Source organism: Lepidochelys kempii, chromosome 1, assembly GCF_965140265.1.
Source record: "Lepidochelys kempii isolate rLepKem1 chromosome 1, rLepKem1.hap2, whole genome shotgun sequence".
Classification (NCBI taxonomy): Eukaryota; Metazoa; Chordata; order Testudines; family Cheloniidae; genus Lepidochelys; species Lepidochelys kempii.
In genome coordinates, this window is record NC_133256.1 from 110665478 (window position 1) to 110685721 (window position 20244).

Sequence of the window (20244 nt, forward strand, 5' to 3'; positions counted from 1 at the left end):
GCTTCATTTGAGACCCGGGCTTCTGATCTGTGGAAACGCCAGGCATTCCTACATGCACTGAAGTCAATAGGAGCTGTGCTTTAAACGTAGGGAATGCTATATATGCCGAAAAATCAGGTCCCAGGTGTCTCAAATTCAGCACCCACCAATAGTGGATACTTTTGACCTTACTCTTACTGAGCTGGATGAGTGAGCAGGTAATTAAAGAGGATCATATAATACGTAGGTGAATTATGGGGGAGGGTGAATGAAGGTTCCCCAGGGAACCATAATATCAGCATTTCCTAACTTTCCACTGCTTGACTTTGTAACACCCCCATGACGCTTTAACACTGTTTTGCGACGGCGGGGAGAATCCCCTTAGCGCCGGGCAGCAAAAATAGGGTAACACCCCAGGGGACGTTCACGCCCATTTCTCTCAGCAGCCCCCAGCCCTGCAGGGGGCAAAGGAGGAGCCGAGCAGGGCGGGGAGGGGGTCCCTGGAGGGTACAGGAAGGCGGCGGGGGGAGGGAAGAGGCCGAGCGAGCGGCGGGGCGGGGCGGGGCGGAGCGTGGTGTTATCCCCCCCGCACAGGCTCCACAGCACTGAGGAGCCCGAGGTCAGTGCGGCTCCCTCCCTCGCTCCTCCCTCTGCTCCGGCGGCGGCGGCCTCCCTCCGGCTGCTCCTCCGCGCTGCCCGCCAGTCCGGCGCTGGGGGGTTCGCCGGCGGCTGGCTCGGTGCCGCGGGGCAGGGGCCAGGGGTTGGAGAGCAGCCGGGCAGCAGGGAGCAAAGAGGATGCAGCCGCCGCCTCCTCCCGCTCCCCCGGGGGCGGCTCCGTTAGCCGTGTTGGATCCCACAGGTAGGTCCCGGCGCTGGGCACCGACAGCAGCAGCGGGCGCCCCCGGCCCGTGCCCAGAGGTACCTGCGGGGCTGGGCTGCGGGGCAGAGGGCGGGCAGCTGCGGGCGCCAGGAGCCCAGCGGGGCGCTGAAGTTCCGGGGGCGGCTCGGTTCGCCCGGAGGTGGCGGCCCGTGGCCGGAAAGCCCCTGGCAGCGCACGCGGATTTGCTGGGGGGCTTCTCAGCTGTGACCGCGCCGCGCCTTCGCCTGACCCGCTGCTGCTTCACCAGGTTCCCTGCTTTCTCCAACGTGCAGTCAAGCCAACTTCCCTGCCCTGGGAGCACTGCAGTGCACATTCGTCTACTGGGGGGAAATTCACTGGGAAGGCTCCCCAGCTCCCTCTCCCCCAAACCCTGTAGCTGTGCAAGGAGTCTCACGCTGCTCGGAGAGTTCAGACACGTAACCAGGCTTTCTTTTCTTTTCTTTTCTTTTCTTTTCTTTTCTTTTCAATTTGGCTCGAAAACCGTTTTTAAATGTAATCTAGGTAGTTATAGTTACTGTTACGGCTATTCGTTGTTTGTTTAACCAGCCATGGACAGAGATGCTAGGACTCACCTATGTAGCTGGTACACTGAAAGCAATAAACTTGATGAGTATTATTAAGTTCTGGATTTGAGATTTCTGATTGCAACATTGTGAGGATAGCATGAAAGTACTATTTCCCCTCCGACCCCCTACCCAATATTGCAAATCTTAATTTTTCACAGGGAAAAATCTATTCTCTGGTAATCTCTATGGGATGCACTACTGCTGATTTGCCTATTCATTTATAAATACTTGCACTTGCAATGAAGGATATCATTTTCTGCTCAGATGAAGCCCAGTTGATCACCTTCTTAAATAGCAATCTAAAAACATACCACAGAGTGCCTAACAACTAAAAGAGCAATATGGAAAGAATGCAGAGATAGGTAATTGAGTTTGACAGATAGAGTTTGTCTTTTACTATTTTAGTTAATACTCTTAAGGTTAAAAAAGGAACCTATTGTATATGGTATAGTACAGTACTACGGGTATTGGTGGGTCGTAATAATCCCATTGTCAATGTTATCATTCTGCTCTTTCTTGTCACTCTCATTTATCACATTAGGACATTTAAAAACATTTTCCATTTTGCTGTTGCATTATTTTCATGGAATTGCTGTGAGGATAATGTAACATAGAAATAAACTTTGTGCGTGTGTGTATGCATGCATATAGCTAATGTGGAAAAATATCCTTTTCTCTCTTTGCTGAAAATTAACAGTTGCTATGCCTGAGCAGTTTGGAGTGTCAGCAGATCAGGGTAGAGTTAGTTTTGGCTCTTTTCCACTTACGGATGGTTTATGGCTGTGATGGGACTATACCGTATTCAGTAGTAGAAGCAATTCCACTCAAACTTTTGACTGGTGCTGTTGTAATATCCACATGACAATTGGCTTTACTTTTTTACATTTTTACATTACAATTGTAATTGAGTGCCTCATTGCTAAACTAGTCTGTCTCTGAAAAGGGTTGTTTTCTGTTCCTAAATGTACAGTGTGTGTCCTGGAAAATATAAATGACATGTAAAAGAGAAGTTAAATATTTGATTATTCCCCCAAAGTTCCTTACTTTCTAGATTATCTTGACTTTATCAGTGGTAGTTCTTGTGTATGGCATTCAATATGGTATAGGGAGACTTTGCCTTTACCCAAACTTCAGGACAGCAGTCAAAAAAAATGTATTAGACCTTTATATTTTTATGTGGCAGTTTTGAAAAAAACAAAACAGGGAATAAATGGTAATAGCAAAGATTTGTTTAGGATATTCTCTATGTGATGTAAGTATTTATTCAGTTAAACTGTCATTTTAACCATTGATTAGCTAGTCATTTAATTATTTATAGGTGAAACAATTGTTGCCAAAGCAATGAAGTCATAGTGATACTGCACAAGATCACTTACTATAGCTAAACTATTTACAGTATTTAGGTAGTTTTTTCTTAAGGTCTACTCAAAAACTCAGCAACATTTTTTAAGGACTAGACTATACAATATACTCATGGGTTCTACAACACAACTACATAACGGAGACAAGTGTCAGCACTGATAAAAGCTGCTAGCTTGTGCCTGGAAACAAATGCAGTTGCATATGGTTTTAGCACACTGGACAAGTCAAGCATTTAATCAGAAAAGAGGAAGTAATCAGCAAAAGCAGGGCTGATATCTTTTTTAAAACCTCTCAGCCCATCACATTTAGTTTTAGGAGGCAATGTAGGATTAGTTCAATGTCATTAGTATAGCACATTTTTTAAAATACACAATGAAAAATGGGTTTCAGAGTAACAGCCGTGTTAGTCTGTATTCGCAAAAAGAAAAGGAGGACTTGTGGCACCTTAGAGACTAACCAATTTATTTGAGCATAAGCTTTCGTGAGTTACAGCTCACTTCATCGGATGTGAAAATAAATTGGTTAGTCTCCTTTTCTTTTTACAATGGAAAAATATAGCCAAGGAAGATATGGCATTGAAGGGAAGACTGGAATAATGAAACATTATTAATTTAGCCCCAAAGACATACAAATCTCATTCCTTAAATATGAGCTTCATAGCTACAAAATATTAGATGCAAAGCCTGTATAAGCCCTTTCATATTATATGTTATGTTACACAGGGTTAACTTGTATTGCATGATTCTTTGTAACATCATGTAATATAAAACATTGAAAATGTAACCTTTTCCCCTTACAAATCTTTCTCCTATAGATCAAGGATGTTAATATACATTGCGTTCAATATTAATTAGAGACAAGTCTCTTCACATCTACATCTCCTTGACTAGAGCAAGGCGACAAAATGGTGTGGTGTTGATCTCCCAGTAAGTGTGATTTGTCCTCTGCATTTCCTCCGTTGCCAAATTCATTCCCTCTTATTTTTCCCATAGGCTTCCAAAGGGTCTGCTTGCAGGAGACTGTTCATTGGTTTTAACAGGAGTACGTGCATTAGCAAAGCAAGGTGGATTTAGACCTTTTGGAGTTGGACTGTAGATTATAGATGGCTTTTCTAGCTCTGACAAATTATGCATCACAGATCTTTCTTTCCCCACACCTTCCATCACAGACCCACTGTATCCTAAAGTTATACCTCCCCCTTTGCAAGCCTCACCTTTCCCTTTTCCAAACCCATGCCTCCACCTCTAGGGTTGCATCATTTCACTCTGGCAGAAACTGAACTAAGGTCTTCCCACCAAATCATACGTCTTTTGTCAATGCGGGGAGACGCTTCCCCAAATATACTTCTGCTGGCTGTTGTGAAAAGGGGTTCTCCAATATATTTTCCTCAATTCCTGATTGATTGACAGGGGGTTCTCTGACTCCCCATCTTTAGGGTGCTGGGAAGGGTTTGAACATCACTGTGTTCCCTCTGTTGACTCTAGGAATGATGATCTGTACTTCTTATCCAACCCAACTGCTGTATGTGTATGTAAGCTCTACATGCCTTTCTCCTCCTGTCTCTGACCTGCTTGGAAGAGGAGATTCTGTTTTCTCTTCTGTGTGTCCTGATGGCTTTCTTTCTCCTTTGATGGAGGTGGGATTAGTGTGGTTTAGGTCCTCAAATAGGTACTTAGCCTGATAAATGTTTATTGAGCAGAGGAGAGAGTACTACCACCAGTAATACTGGGTTAATGCTTTTCTTGGGCAGTTTAAGACCATACCTGGTGGAGCACGGATCAGTGATGTGAAGGTTAGCATTTTCTGTGTATCTAATCTATCTCTTGGATTTTTTTATAGTATCGCTGTGGTATCTATGCATTGTTATCACACTGCCAGCCAAGATTGTTGATGAACATTGCCATCACAATGTAATGCTGGTGGTAATTTGTGACCGTCCTCATTTGATCCTTGATTAGAGCAGGGGCTCTAGTAAAGATGACTCTATTCAGGGGACACCATCACAGGGCCTAATCACATCAGCCACACTATCGGAGGCTCGTTCACCTGCACATCTACCAATGTGATATATGCCATCATGTGCCAGCAATGCCCCCTGCCATGTACATTGGGCAAACTGGACAGTCTCTACGTAAAAGAATAAATGGCCACAAATCAGATGTCAAGAATTATAACATTCATAAACCAGTTGGAGAACACTTCAATCTCTGTGGTCATTCGATTTCTGATCTCAAAGTGAGTATCCTTCAACAAAAAAACTTCAAAAACAGACTCCAATGAGAGACTGATGAATTGGAATTAATTTGCAAATTGGATACAATTAACTTAGGCTTGAATAGAGACTGGGCGTGGTTGAGTCATTATACTAAGTGAAACTATTTCGCCTTGTTTATTCCACCCCCCACCCCCCCGACCCCGTTCCTCAGACGTTCTTGTTAACTCCTGGAAATGTGCTGGAAATGGCCTACCTTGATTATCACTTCAAAAGGTTTTCTCTCCCCCCACCCCACTCTCCTGCTGGTAATAGCTCATCTTAAGTGATCACTCTCCTTACAATGTATATTTTTTTTCATGGTCTGTATGTATATATAAAAATCTCCTCACTGTACTTTCCACTTTATGCATCCGATGAAGTGAGCTGTAGATCACGAAAGCTTATGCTCAAATAAATTGGTTAGTCTCTAAGGTGCCACAAGTACTCCTTTTCTTTTTGCGAATACAGACTAGCACGGCTGCTACTCTGAAACCTGTCTACTGAGAAGACTTTCCTTTAATTTGCTTGATTCTTGGAATGGTGAGATACTAATAGAAAATTGGGGCATTCCAGTGGGGGACAATTTAATATTTTACCATTCCATCTTGAGTCACTATGCATCAGTTAACAGGGACTGACTAATTGCTACTGAGAGTGACTTCAGCAATAACAGGTTGGACAGTTAATGGGTTTGATGAACAATCTCCTGTCCTTGCAGGGGCAGCTGCACTGAAGAAGAATTTGCCCTTAGAAAGGATTGGCAGCAGTACTATCTCATTCGTTACCTAGTTGTTCCAAAGGTCACTTTACTTCATGGCTGACACTCTAACAGCCATTGCCAATGGAGACTGATTGAGGTGTATGCTGAATCAGACCCTAACAGTCTTCTCCCTCAGTACCACAGGAATACTTCTGACTGAACAATTTTGAATTGTTTTTGGCTGCAGGTAACTGTAGCTGAACCCTTCCTGTCCCACAATGGGTAGCTATATTACAATATGTTTGGGATTTTCTTTTATCTGCCCTCTAAAAAGCAAACAAAAGCTATGGACATTTTTTTTGAAAATAGCAGCAGTGCTGCTGTCAGTAAAATATAGCAGAAGGGAAATAATAAAGCTTTGTTCTTGTAGCGCTGTTCATTTGAAGATCTCAAACTGCTTTACAAATAAGCCGAATAAACGTTTATCAGGCAAAGTACCCAGTTGAGGCTCTAAACCGCACAAATAGTTTAACATTCTCTGTGTATGTAGTTCAGGATAAGCATTACGTACATTTAAAATATTAATATTCTGTTAAGACAATATTAAATGATCTCAGTAAACACCAGAGTTGCCAATATACATTACAGCCCAGGCCATTGGAGCATTGGAAATGCTGAGTCTCACAGGTGAATTGGATAGTGTTCTTTTCCCTGCAGTGTTTATCAAGGCACTTGGTATTGTTGAGATTGTAAAAAGTCTTCATGTTTTTTGTTTAAGGCAAGGCCATATGTGCTGCCTTAAACTTATGCATGCATGTCTCACTGATGTAAAATTATACAGAAATTTTTCAAAACTGTCTGTAGTATAAGTTTTATAAGTAATTTTTCATGACTGGGAATTTTACAAACATGCACAGAATTTTGAGGAAGTATATAAATTGTTTGGTAGATTACATACTAAGGTCCATTTTGAACATAAAACATTTCTATATTAATTCTTTTTGGAAACTACTGATTCTGAGGAGACCAAATGATTGAGACTTCATTTTATTTTCTGGTGTGATTTTGCTGGCTTTGAAGTGTCATTGGAATGAAGATTCAAAATTCAGAACATTAGTCTGACCCTCAGGAATGCTGGTCACATTGGAGTTGTGCTCCAGTTCTCTTTCTTCTTTGAAATGAAATGTTGTTCTTGAACAGTAGCATTCATTGAAAATACTTTGCTAGAGATGTGCCTATAAAGGTAGCAGACTTCTAAGATAAGAGAGCTGTTTCAGGGTAATAAGAAAAGGAGGACTTGTGGCACCTTAGAGACTAACAAATTTATTTGAGCATAAGCTTTCGTGAGCTACAGCTCACTTCAGCAGCTGCATGCAGTGGAAAATACAGTGGGGAGATTTATATACACAGAGAACATGAAACAATGGGTGTTACCATACACACTGTAACGAGAGTGATCAGGTAAGGTGAGCTATTTCCAGCAGGAGAGGAAAAAAAAATGTGACTATCCTAATTTTGTCCTTTGAATGTGTTGGAAGTGGCCCACCTTGATTATCATACACATTGTAAGGAGAGTGATCACTTTAGATAAGCTATTACCAGCAGGAGAGTGGGGTGGGAGGAGGTATTTTTTCATGCTGTGTGTGTATATAATATCTTCTACACTTTCCACAGTATGCATCCGATGAAGTGAGCTGTAGCTCACGAAAGCTTATGCTCAAATAAATTGGTTAGTCTCTAAGGTGCCACAAGTCCTCCTTTTCTTTTCTTTTTGCGAATACAGACTAACACGGCTGTTACTCTGAAACCAGTATTTCTTATGTAGTTTGTGTACATTACACATTCACATCTACATGTGTTAGTAGCTTTGTCAAGTTCTTACATAAATATTTAAATTAATTCCTTATAAAATGTGTATCTCCCTCTTTAGTTCCTTTTACCTTCTCTTCCTTATCTGGGCAGTTTGCTTGAGGATTGGTGTGTGTATGTCTTTGGGATGGAGGTTAGTGGGAGATTTCTTTTCTCTCTTGGTTTGTTCTTTGTTTTTATGTGATGTGTTAGCTTGAGGGCAGGGGAATAAAAGTTCCCAGTTCTGCACCAATATACACTCGGCACTGGAGAGAGGTTGGAAGGGAGTTGGAGGGAGGCTTAAGGAGGGGAATGGTCACATGCCAGATGAGAACTGCTATAGGAGCTCTGCTCTCTCCTTGGCCCTGTCATGCCCTCTTCCACCACAACATGCATCCTATTCTGGGGATAAGGGGGGACTGGCATAGTGCCTGGCTCTCTTTAAAATAGTTGAGAATTCTCCTCCGGCCAACTGTGGCCAGATTATGTCCCCTTGGTGCTGCTGAGGTGGTGGAAGGAGGGCAGAAGTGGGGCTGAGAACCCTTTTCTGTTTATCTTTTTGTGAGAGAGTGTTTTTTTGTTAGTGTAGGTTCGAAGATGACACTGTGTGTGGAAGGTTATGGTGAGCAAAGGCACTGAGGTTACTGAAGACTCTCAGGGTGAAATATCAGAAAATCCCTTTGGCTTCCACTGAAAAATACTTGAGCAGCATAGATGGAATGACTAATTTAGAAACCTTTTGCAAGCGGGCTTGGTTGGTTAATGCCTGATCTGTTGTGACTAAGGCTGACAGTTGATGATTCTGAAGTGCCATCATGCAAATTTGACATGTGGTTGGATGAAGATGCCTGGCTGTTTCTATACAGATATTCAGTGGTCACTAGCCTCAAGCAGAATAAAGATGTGGGCCAATAGCTGTGATATTTTCATGCTCCTTGTAATGAAGGAGTTAGTTAACCATGGAGATGAGTTTGTTCAAGCATATGGCTGTTTCCTGTATCCATGGGGCTGTATCAAGTTTACTAAGTTTTGTGGTTCTGGTTACACAGTAGGCCTCATAGATGAGTATGGTAAACTGGTGCTGGCAATGCAGTTGAAGTCGTCCTGGATTAGAATCCTTGGGAATTTTCAATGTACATTTGGACATCAGATTGAATAGTCTGGTCTGTGTGCTCCTTGAAGTAATGGATTTTCTTGATTTTTTTCCCCCCTACCCCTCTGAGACTTGAGGAGTGCTCTAACAGGATCGGCCATATGCTTAAATTAGGTCTACAACTCTCTCAATATTTGGTGTTTTTCTTAAAGTCCCAGATCCTGGAGTCATGGGATTATGTGAGAATCTCAGCTTTCATTTTTAAAAAAAAGTTTGAAGGCTTTATATTTTCATTGAAAATGTGAAATCTAAGAGCTCAAAAACAGGAAGGCAGATAACCATATCCTCCAAAAAATATTTTTAAAAATCTCATTGTTTTTAAGATAGTTTTTGACTTTGGGTGGCAACCTGACTCATGGTTTTTGAATTCTTGAGGATGGCCATACTGGATCAGCTTTAGTGTCATGGATTTGTAGATCAGTATTTCGGTACATGGGTTATTCCACGCTTCTCTCCTTCCTTACCACCAATGGACCACCATAGATTAAATGTTATTGCCAAAAGCTGAATCAGCTGGGGCACAGATTGGGGAGGAGATGACTGGAGTCACCTGGATTAATTTCTAATTGTCTGTTTCCTTCAGTAAAGCAGAGCACACTTCATACCAAAGAAAATATTTGACGTATTTGCTGGTTCTGTTTGAAGAATGTCAACAAACATATCTCAGTTTTTATATATGTGTTCATAAAAAATCATTGAAGAATTGGTTTGCAAACTTAATCTGTTCTGTGGTGTGGGATTTGAAATTCAAAAATAGAGCTGTGTTCCTCAGTTTTATTTGGTCACATTGTATTGCTTCTGTTCCTTGATAGGCTCCTTGTTTGCTATTTCTCCCTCTGGTTCCTTTTTTTTTTTCACATTTTCCCACAGTGGACTCCTTCTCTTTTGTTCATTTTGAATGTTAAGAGGGTGTATTTTTAGATGGCTATAGTGATTTATTGTATTTTTTTTAAAATATGTTTTTATAGAATTTTGTTGAGCTATGGGCAGGAGCTCTATAATAATAATTTTAGAAACCTAGAGTTGCAACTAAAAGATACACTTCTGCCTCAAAATTAAAACAACAACAAAAAAATAAGGTTAAATGCCTTAGAGCAGGCTGACTTCAGTAGGATTATCTGCAATCTTCTACTCCTGTGTACTTGAATCCAAATTGAAATGGGATTAAATAAATTCCACAGAGCAGTTCCTGTTAAATAAAATAGTATATGTATAATCTATCACAAATTCATTATCTGCTGTACTTCTTTACTTCAGAAGATACCAACTGGTTTGCTTACCTGATAAATATAAAGAGAAAAAATATTTCATGATAACACAGCAGAGCTTCTGCTAATCTTCTTTAAAATGTACATATTTATGTGTTGTCCATATAGAGCCAAATGGGAATTTTGCCTAGGTAAGGATAGTTTGAGGTCTGCAGAATTGGCCTGCAGATGTGAACAACTACTTCATTACAAGATTTACCACAGATAACTGAAAATATTATTGTCACTTCAGCTTAGTAAAACCTCATCTTGTATGTGTGCACAATGTATTAAAGTTCACTAAGTTCCAGCTAATCTTGATATAATTTAAGATCCTCTCTCTGCTGCAAAATATTCTCCCTTGTTGGGGGAAAGGGTTAAAAATGAAATAGCTGGAATGAGCTTTTATTTCATACTTGTACTGCGAAGATTGCAATGAAAAGCTATTTTATATTTGTTTCCCCCAACAGGACAGTTTGCAAAACGAAAGAAGACTTCGCTTTGGTTCACCGTTTCTCTGCTGGTCGTGTCTGTGTTCGTACTGACCACAGGACTTGCAGCTACCACAAGAACAGAAAATGTTACCGTTGGAGGCTATTACCCAGGAATCATTGTGCGTAGAGGAATGTATTTTAGATTATCCATTATTACCAATACACTATTATGGCGTAGACACAAGCAACCACAATGGAGGAGGGAAATTTCAAATCCTCTTGCATTGCTGGTGAGGGAAAACCACCATAATGTTTAGATCTAGTTCTGTTATGTTTGTAATTCAGATGTAGGCCCTAATCCTGCAACGTGTGCATGAGAGCTGACCACTGTGCGTGTGTGGAACCTCATTGAATTTAATAGCTTTCTGCACAGGCACATGGACTCAATTTCAAGAATGGGCCATAATTTTCTACTGTGTGTTAGTAATGACTTTCAAACCACTTAATGCATTATCACAACCTTGATTCTTAACTGGACTTTTAAATCGTCATTTAGTAAAAGAAGGAATATAAGTACCAATAAATACTCTGCTTTTAACGACTTCAAAAGATAGTTTAGCATTGACTTTAATTTCATTGACTTCAATAGGATGGATCATTCACTTGCTTAAAGTTAAGCACATGCTGAAGTACACTGCTGAATTGGGACCAGAATGACTTTGTGTACTATTTGCTCTTGTTCATAATCTAATCATACATTTTAAGAAGAGGGATGAGTATCTGTTAAAACTATGTATAAATTTTGCATTGCCAATCGTTATTTGTAAATTACAATTCTTCTTTCTAACTAAGTTCTCTAATATGTTAAAGTCATGCTGAGAATTTATTTGTTGGAAGGATTAATTTTAGGGTAATAATCTATAATAAGTGGTGTTTAAAAATGGAATTAAAATTAGTTCCAGGAATAAAATTTTAAAAGAATGCATTGTCCTTGGATCAGATTAAAATATGTAGACTAATACAATGGCATAGTCTTTTAAATAGTTGTAATTGAAATTAAAACATTTAAAAGAATAAACTTTCTGCAGTCATTCCCTTAGAGGAAATTTAATGGGTAATAACTAATAAAGTTCATGTGCACAAAGCAGTTAATTATAGCAATTAGTTTATTTTAGGGAGAAAACGTCTGTGTACTAAACAAAAAATATATTGCTCTAGAGCATTTTTTAAAAATTAAGTGCTATAGGTTTTTATTTAATAGGCTGATAGAATAGCTAGAAATGTTCAGAATGATTTGCAAATGAAAACCTTTTAATAATAATTTTTCTCTCTATTTCGTTTTAAGGCTGTTAGAGCTGACGACATTTTGTAAAAGCATGGTTATATTTTGCACATTTGTGGTCGATCATTGTAGTAGCCGAGAGAGCAAAAATAACGAGGAGTCCTTGTGGCACCTTAGAGACTAACAAATTCATTTGGGCATAAGCATTCGTGATACATCAATGTCACCCGTATTGGTACAATTACAGCTTCTGATATTGTGAGCTTCAACTCCCGTTCACTTCCGTGAGAGCTGAAGAAGCTGAGCATCTTGCGGAAAGCATTATCTAAGAGGAGTATTAACATACCTATTCTGGTTCCATTTTTCCTTTATTAGTAACATTTCATTCACAAAGTCTGACTGACTGTTCCTTTCCTGCTGTGTGAATGCAGCATACAATACATAGATTTATGGTGCATTAGCTTAGGAAGTATCTGAGCAGCTGAAAATGCAAACATTTGTAAGGTAAGATTATGGTTTTTCATTCTTGATGTGATAAACTATATGTTTGTTTTTATGGAGCAATGAAAAAATAAGACTGCTTGTGAAGAGAGAAATTTAAATTGGAATTTAAAAAAAGGGTGGTGGTGGCTTGCTCCCATGGAATTCAGTAACAATGCTCTTACTTCAGTGGGACAGGATAGGGCACCAAAGGTGCATTAGGCTTAGCTCAAGTGACTTTGGTCTTTTAAAAGAATATTATGCAAAATGACTTAAGCTCCCAGTTCTCTTAACACTACCAAAACTACTTCTAACTTGCATAAAATTACTTGTGTGCATAAATATTTATAGGACTAGGGATTTAGTAATTTATTCCATTATTGAAAAAAATCCCTTTATCTACATCTTTAGTTTATATTAATTATCAATTTTAGTGGCCCTGATTCTACAAATGACTGCATGTAGGAAGACCTCTGTGCCCACATGGAGTTCCACTGAAGTTTATGGAGCTCTGCTTGGGCTCCGGCTTCCACCTGTGTCAAGCAGCTTGTAGGATCAGACCCAGAGCTTGTTCAAAAAACAAACAAACGAACAACTCCATCAGCCAGCCAAACAACCAACCAAAGGAACCCCTGACAGCATCCCCTCTCACCTTCTGTAAATGCTGTGTGTGGTGGTGGTAATTATTATTTTGTTTATTACAATAGGACCTAGAGACTCACTGAGATGGGAGCCCCATTGTGCCTGGCACTGGGGAGACAGAGACGGCTCCTGCCCCAGAGAGCTTACTATCTGATTAGACAAGGCAGATGTGGGATTTGACATACAAACAGCGGGAACATTGTGATGGCTTACAAACTCCCCAATGTCTGTGCCGTGATATTTTTTTTTTGGTGGCATTTATTTATTCGTTTGTTTGTTTATCCATCCATCCATCCTGTTTCGTCCCATGATGGGGTAGGGGCTGTTAAAAAGGGATTAGATGAACCGAAAGGTGGGGAGAGGAGACACTGAAGTGGGGGAGTAAGAAAAGAAGGCATGGAGGAAAGGTGGCATGCGGATGAGGTAAAGTGACCATGTCGAAGTAAGCAGCCAACCAGCAGAAGGGAAAGGATGCCCAGAGTAAAATCTGGGGACAGAGTTTGATGACCTTATTAGCCTCTAGAGGTTTCTGTTGCAACTGCTTCAGTATTTGTTGCTGTCTAGTCTCTGGTTGGCTCATCCCAGGAAATTCTCTTTTTTTTCCCAATCTCACGTGGGCCCTGGTATAGGTCTGGTTCAAGATGGGGTCTGGTTGGAAGGGGTAACCATGGCTGAGTCTTATTTCCCCGTCCTCCCTCCCCTCATTGTTCAGCTGCCTCTTTGTTTGCTTCCAGCTGGTTCCTCCCAGGAGTGGGGGCTGTCCCATGCAATTCTGACTTTGAGGGTATTTCTCCACTGCAGCTGGGAGATGTGATTCCCAGCACAAGTAGGAAGGCTTGAGCTAGTGCCTAAAAATGGCAGTGTGGATGTTTCGACTGACAGAGACTCAGGGTAACCACCCGAGTTCAATCCTGCCCACCGCTTGGTCTGAGCTTGGATGGCTAGCCCAGGCTGTGACCAGTGCCACAATGCCTATGCTGCTATTTTTAGGATGCTAGCTCAACCTGAGCTAGTGCTAGTTTGTCCCCCAGTGCTTTGAATCAAATCTTCCCACTGCAGTGTAGATGTATTCTGTGAGGAAGGGGTAACTCCAGCTGAACTTCATTCTCCCTCTCGTCCTGCTTGTGGTGCAGCTACCGCAGGTGTGGCTGTGTGTGCTGTGGGATGTACGGTATGAGAAACACTGTACTCTTTAGCGATTTTAAAAACATCTTTTTCTTAGGACCTGCAATATTTTGCAATTTTTTAAAAAAAGTAAACGTTAGGATTTTGGGGACTTGCATTAAAATAAAACATCTATTTTCTGAAGAAGTTGCCATTGTCTCTTGCAGTTTCATAATGTCATTTCAAAGAAGGTGTCCTAAATATGTATACTTTTATAATACAATCATGGGTAGAACAAATGTGAAGTGTCATATTTTTCTGTATAATTTATTGTTGCTTTAAAATAGACATAAAAATTACTTATGTTATTGAACATTGATGACTACTGTTTGTGTATTCTTGGTCCAAACTCCACATTGACACCAATGGGAAGATTTGTCTTGAATAAAGAAAGCAAAGTTGGCCACACTGGAACTGCTAAAATATAAGAAAATTCCCATTCTGATTGTTCCCTGTTGCATCACATAATTTCTGGCCAGTAATAATTTTATACTAAATATTTTGCTGTTTCTCACAAATTGTTTTAGTTGGTTTATCTGCCCAACATCTCACCTTACAAGAATGTTACAATATTTATGTTGCCAAATAAGCTGACCTGGTGTGTTTCTGTTGGTTTGTTCTTTGCCTTAGCTTGGCTTCGGATCTTTCCTAGGGATTATTGGAATCAACCTGGTAGAGAACAGAAGGCAAATGGTAAGCAACAACACTTTTTTTTTCTTTTTCTTTTAATATTAAAATGTGTTAAAGGCTTAATTGAAGAAAAAGAACAGATTTACTCTCTGTAGTTGCCATGACTGACTCCTGCAGTTCTTAGTCCCAGGGTCAATTGATTTAAATCCCTGCTTTTAATCATGATTTTAAATCTGCAAGCAGGACACCTTGATTTTTTATCACGTTTTACATTTGTACTTTAGTTATTTTCCTAAAGAAAACTGACAACCATTAAAACATGTTGATTTGCAACTAAATATAGTCAGAATCAAAGTTTTCCCCCAAGCCAACGGTTCACCGGGCTGACATTGTTAGGGCATGTCATTTTCATAGCCAATGGTACACAAGGGAGTGATGTGGCCAGCATCATATCTGACTGCCCTAACCCAATGGATCTGATACCCAGCTTCAAAATGGGTGAACTGGAAGGGGCCTTTCTTTTGCTGATCAGGAAGATACGCTATATCTATATACATCAATTTAAGCAATTATATTGCTTGACTTAAATTTATTCAGATCTTTAATTTTTACATATTTTACATTAAATATATTAGAAAATGGTGAATGATGCATTTCTAATTTACTAGATTAATTTTTTACTTGTGGTTTGTGTCCAGCTCTATTTGGATGGAAATTCAAATTCAATTAAAATGCAGAAATGGCATTTTAATTTTTTTAATTAAATAAACCTATCTTCAATCTTGGGTCGAGTGCTGTAGCTATCTTTAGAAATTTCACATTGGTATCTTCTTTGCATTTTGTCAAACCTGCTGTGAAGGTGTTCTTAAAACGAACATGTGCTGGGTCATCATTCGAGACTCCTATAACCTGAAATACATGGCAGAATGCCGGTAAAACAGAGCAGGAGATGTACAGTTTCCCCCGAAGGAGTTCAGTCACAAATTTAATTAACGCCTTATTTTTTTAACGAGCGTCATCAGCTTGGAAGCATGTCTTCTGGAATGGTGACCGAAGCACAAAGGGGTATACGAATGTTTAGCATATCTGGCACATAAATATCTTGCAATGCAGCCTACAAAAGTGCCATGCAAATGCCTGTTCGTTTCTTATTTACAATGTTACCAGAAAGTGAGGGCAGCATTATCTCCTGTAAATGTAAATAAACTTATTTCTCTTAGCGACTGGCTGAACAAGAAGTAGGACTGAGTGTACTTGAAGACTCTAAAATTTTACATTGGTTTGTTTTTTGAGTGCAATTATGTAATAAAAAAATTGGCATTTGTAAATTGCACTTTCACAATAAAGAGATTGCACTACAGTACTTGTATGAGATGAATTGAAAAATACTGTTACTTTTATTTATAATTTTTACAGTGTAAATATTTGTAAACAACAATAATAAAGTGAGCACTGTGCACTTTGTATTCTGTGTTGTAATTGAAATCAGTATATTTGAAGTGTTCTGAATACTCACATGAGTTAACTGTGATTAATCACAGTTTAATAGCCCTAATTTTTATCTACCCTCCTTAGTCCTTTAAAGGAAGTTTTTGCCTGAATAAAAGCTACAGCATTTGTCCCCTAAATGTAGTTGTTCAGTTCTTTTTCTGTCAAGATTTTGGGAACTATAGAATGCATTGTAGCCTAGTCTCCACTGAGCATGGAAGCCGTGTTAGCAATGCCTTCTGCAAAACTGTGTAGTCTCAAAAAAATAACCTATAGCTCTTATTAGCAAGGTGATAGCAGAGTTTCTCTGGCTAGATTAGACGTGGCCTGACCATTACATTTATGTAGGCATTTGCTAAATTAGGTTTGTAAGATCCTTACATAAATGAGTTGATTTTACTTGTGTGCATAGTTATTTAGGCAATTGAGACGATTTGGGTGAATAAAGTTTTGCAGGATTGGGTCTGTAGATAGTGTAATACAGCATCCTTACTCGGTGCAAAAAGTGGTTGTGTGGTGGATGAATATCACCTTTGTCCTGTGTGCATTTTACACTAGAAAAATCATAGTTAAACTTCACGAAATACTATGACTTCAGTGGACCTACATAGCTGAGGAACTGGCCAATTACTTTGCTATGTATTTTAGAGCAGGTGTTTTTGTTTTTTTTTTGCGGTTTTCTGTTTTTGTCCATAAACACTGAATTGCTTTTGCTATTTATAAACAGGAAAATAATTTCAGGACATTTTTCCATTGCATGGTAGTTTTCATAACACATTTTCAAGTATTCCGCTAACTTTGAACTTTTGTTTTGCATTTTTAACAACTGTTGCCCCTGATTTCTATATCAGAGTTCAGAGCTGCTAATGGGACTAGTTTTGACTCCTCATCTAAAGGCAAAAGAATGCTTGCCAGATGAGAATAGGATTTTGTTTTCCAATGTAATCAGGATAGTTTTCTAGTTGTCATCACTCTTGACAGTAGTGTTACCTCTCAATTTTTCTTTAATTCACCTCTGTTTTCCATCTTCTTTTTTTATGCACAACAGGCAGCCAAAATACTATAAAAAAATGAGTTGAATGAAACAGTGGTAGACTGCGTGGTATGTTTGTAACATTCATGCAATAAGGACTGTGGGAAATGCATGTCATAATTGCTTAGTATCAGTGTCTGTTTGCTTATCCCAACGTGAAATAGTAAAAAAGCAGGCTTTTGGCGTGAAATATGCAGTGGGGGAATAGAAGGAAAAAAGTTTGACAGATGAAGAACTGGGTAAGAAAATAATTAGAAGTTCAGTTAAACTTGTCATCCATCAGTAGATCACATGATGTGCAAAAACATTAAACATTATCAAAGGTAAGGATGAGTCAGTAGCTTGTTTTTAAATATTACAGAAACAGCTTCTAAAACAAGAGGGATTATATCATAGGTTGTAAGATCCAGGGCTCTAATTATTCTCTTGAGTTTAATTTAGTATGTTCTGTTGAAAGGCTTGGGAGTAGCTGAAATGGGTTTTCAGCCATCATTAACAAAGCAAGTACAAAAGCCCAGATAAGTATGGAAATTTTACAGATGTATCATGTTACTATAATGTAAAAATGCTTCATGAATTCAATCCAGTAGGGAAGGCAAATGATGTATCAGTGGCTCTAAGTTTAATTGAACTTAGTTTGAAATAGACCTTCAGTGTAATTTGAGACTAACCCAATGCAGAACTGATAATGATATAGCCCTGTCTAATGACGTGATTCATTTTTGTTGTTTCAAATAATCTTAACATGAAAAATCATGATTCAGCCAAGCAGAGATACATATTTTATTAACTTACTTTTCTTGGTAAACCTATTTTTTCGCTACAAGTTGCATTTGTTTTCAGTCTACAGCTGCAAGTTCAAATTTGTTCATTGCTGTTAATAACTTCCTTATGATTGATATTTATAATGTTACTCCTGGGGGAATTCTGTATGAAAAATTTAAAATTCTGCATCAAAAAATTAAAAATTCTGTGTATGATATTTTAAAACTCTGCAACATTTGAATATTTTATTTGTCAAAATAACACTATATAATCATGCCATTTCAATTATTTTGATAATTTATTTCAAAATACCTGTCAGCAAGTATGTCTGTAAACAATACAGACACACAAAAAATTCCCCCAGGAACAGAAAGTTAAAGAAACCCGTATGACAACACAGTTGCTGTTTCTCTGTCCCCTCCCCTCCAGAGGCCAGCTGCGGGATACGCCCCCACAAACCCCCCAGGGATCCAGAGGCAGAAACAGCCTGATGCTCGATTCTGGGCTTGTGTGGAGTTTCCTGCACGCCGCCTCCTTCCTTCAGGGTGTGCGAGGAACTGCAGCTGCTGCCAACCCTCCAGTTCTCTCCCCTGGCAATGTCTTCTATGTGCGAGCTGGGCTCCAGCAGCCCCTAGTGGCAGCCAGCAGCTCTGCAGGCCATTTCTGGGGGTGTGGCGGTGGGAAGGAAATTCTGCGCACACAACATTAATTTCTGCACAAATTCTGCATTGCGCAGTGGCACAGAATTCCTTCAGGAGTAGTAATGTATGTGTATGTATGCTATGGTTAGGTAGAGTTAGGTCAGAAGAAATCCAGCGCTGATTGAACATGAAAGAAGGTGCAAGTTCTGTCTGCTAGAATGGACAACAGTTTGGTTGTGCTTAAAGTATAACATTGATGATCACCATAGAAAGAGTAAAATGATCAGATGCTCCACTAATTCAAACCCTTACCAGATATAGGCAAGAATTTTAAACTTGATTCTGTGAGATACTGAGTACCCTCAATTCCCATTGACTTCAATAGACTGACTTTTTGGTATAACCCGAATTCAGAGGGAATTGGGAGTGCTTAGTAGCTGTAGGATCAGGCTTGTTATCTCACTGGCTATTTAACATTAGTTCTCTACTGCTGTTAATCTGCTCCCCTCTCTATGTTGTGCTGCATTTCCACCAACAAAACAAAAAATTGGCTATCAGCCAGTCAGGGGATGATCTCCTGCTGGAAGAGATAATTTGGAATGCTTGGAACAGGACAGCAAGAAAATGACTGAAGCAAAAAATGGTGTTTCCACCCCCCTCGAAAAAAGCGTACAGCTGGTGTCGCTGATAACAGAACAGAGTAAAATTGAAAAAGAGGAGAAGTAAAACTCTGTTATAGTCAGAGTGGCTACTTAGTCCAGTTTGGTGCCTGGAAAATACAATCACTCTAAAATCTAGTAGATTTGATTGAAGCACATGAGGCAACCTTGCTTGCTGTCTACTCTAAGGTGACAACAGAGTATTTGCCATTAGAAAATTTGATGCTGGAATTAAATACAGGGGTCTGAGAGGCTAAGAATAAGAGAGGGTATCTATGACAGCAGAGTATGAGATTTGAATTTAGAGTCGGACTGACACAAAGGGGTGACAGTGGATGCCTTTTTCAGCAGCACTACCATTTTGTTTCAGGAAGGGGAATTAGTAGCTCCATGAAAACTCTCTCCTAGGCTTTGTCTAAAGTAGGATGTAAAGGTGTGGTGTTAGAATGCATCAGTGAACACCTAACACTTTCTAAAAGTATACTGTAGACAAGGCAGTATACACTTGAACATATGATAAACTGGTTGGGTTAAAGCATGGGCTGTCCTTTAGCTAATCCTAATGTTAGCTAACATATACTTACCACGCACCTTTTAAAATCTAGCCTGGAGAAAGCTGTACTGTTTACGTGGCTGAAAATAAAGTTTCTCCAGTGGTGGTGCCTACCAATGGTGGTGCTGAAGGAGGGGAGAGTAGTAACTGGCAGACTTACAGGTACCTTTTAGTGTCACAATCCCACCAGCCAACAACAGCTAGCAGGAGGGTAGCAGTGATGGAAGAGGTTCAGCTACCACCGAAGTCACAAGCCTGCGATTCAGTAGTGAGAATACAAAAGAGCAGCAGCAGAGGGACTAGGAGTAGACAAGAAGTGTGAGAGAGGAAAGGACAGAGCAGCACCAATCATTCCCAGGCTAGGATGAGCTACCAGATTGTTACTGATCGTGTTTTAGTTTGTGATTATAGTAAAGAGAGCTGCCTACAGCAATTCTGAGGTTGGTGTTTATCTGTAGTTAAATCATGTTGTATGTTTCTTTAA

General features: G+C 39.7%; 1 protein-coding gene across 14 annotated transcripts in view; it reads left to right on the forward strand.

Annotated features, from left to right (window-relative positions):
* The first annotated feature begins 566 nt into the window (after nt 1–566).
* TMEM255B (transmembrane protein 255B) overlaps nt 567–20244 on the forward strand; it is a 111851-nt gene continuing 92173 nt past the window's right edge. For 9 of the 14 annotated variants that reach the window (XR_012159677.1, XR_012159671.1, XR_012159672.1 and 6 more), the window contains exons 1-3: nt 567–838; nt 10460–10713; nt 14622–14684. Coding sequence is in view for 9 of the 14 variants with exons in the window: in XM_073350614.1 (XP_073206715.1) it covers nt 775–838; nt 10460–10713; nt 14622–14684 (381 nt within the window). In the remaining 5 variants the exon portion in view is untranslated. The remainder of the gene's footprint in view (nt 839–10459; nt 10714–14621; nt 14685–20244) is intronic. The other 5 variants (XM_073350639.1, XM_073350645.1, XM_073350677.1 and 2 more) reach the window with 2 other exon arrangements.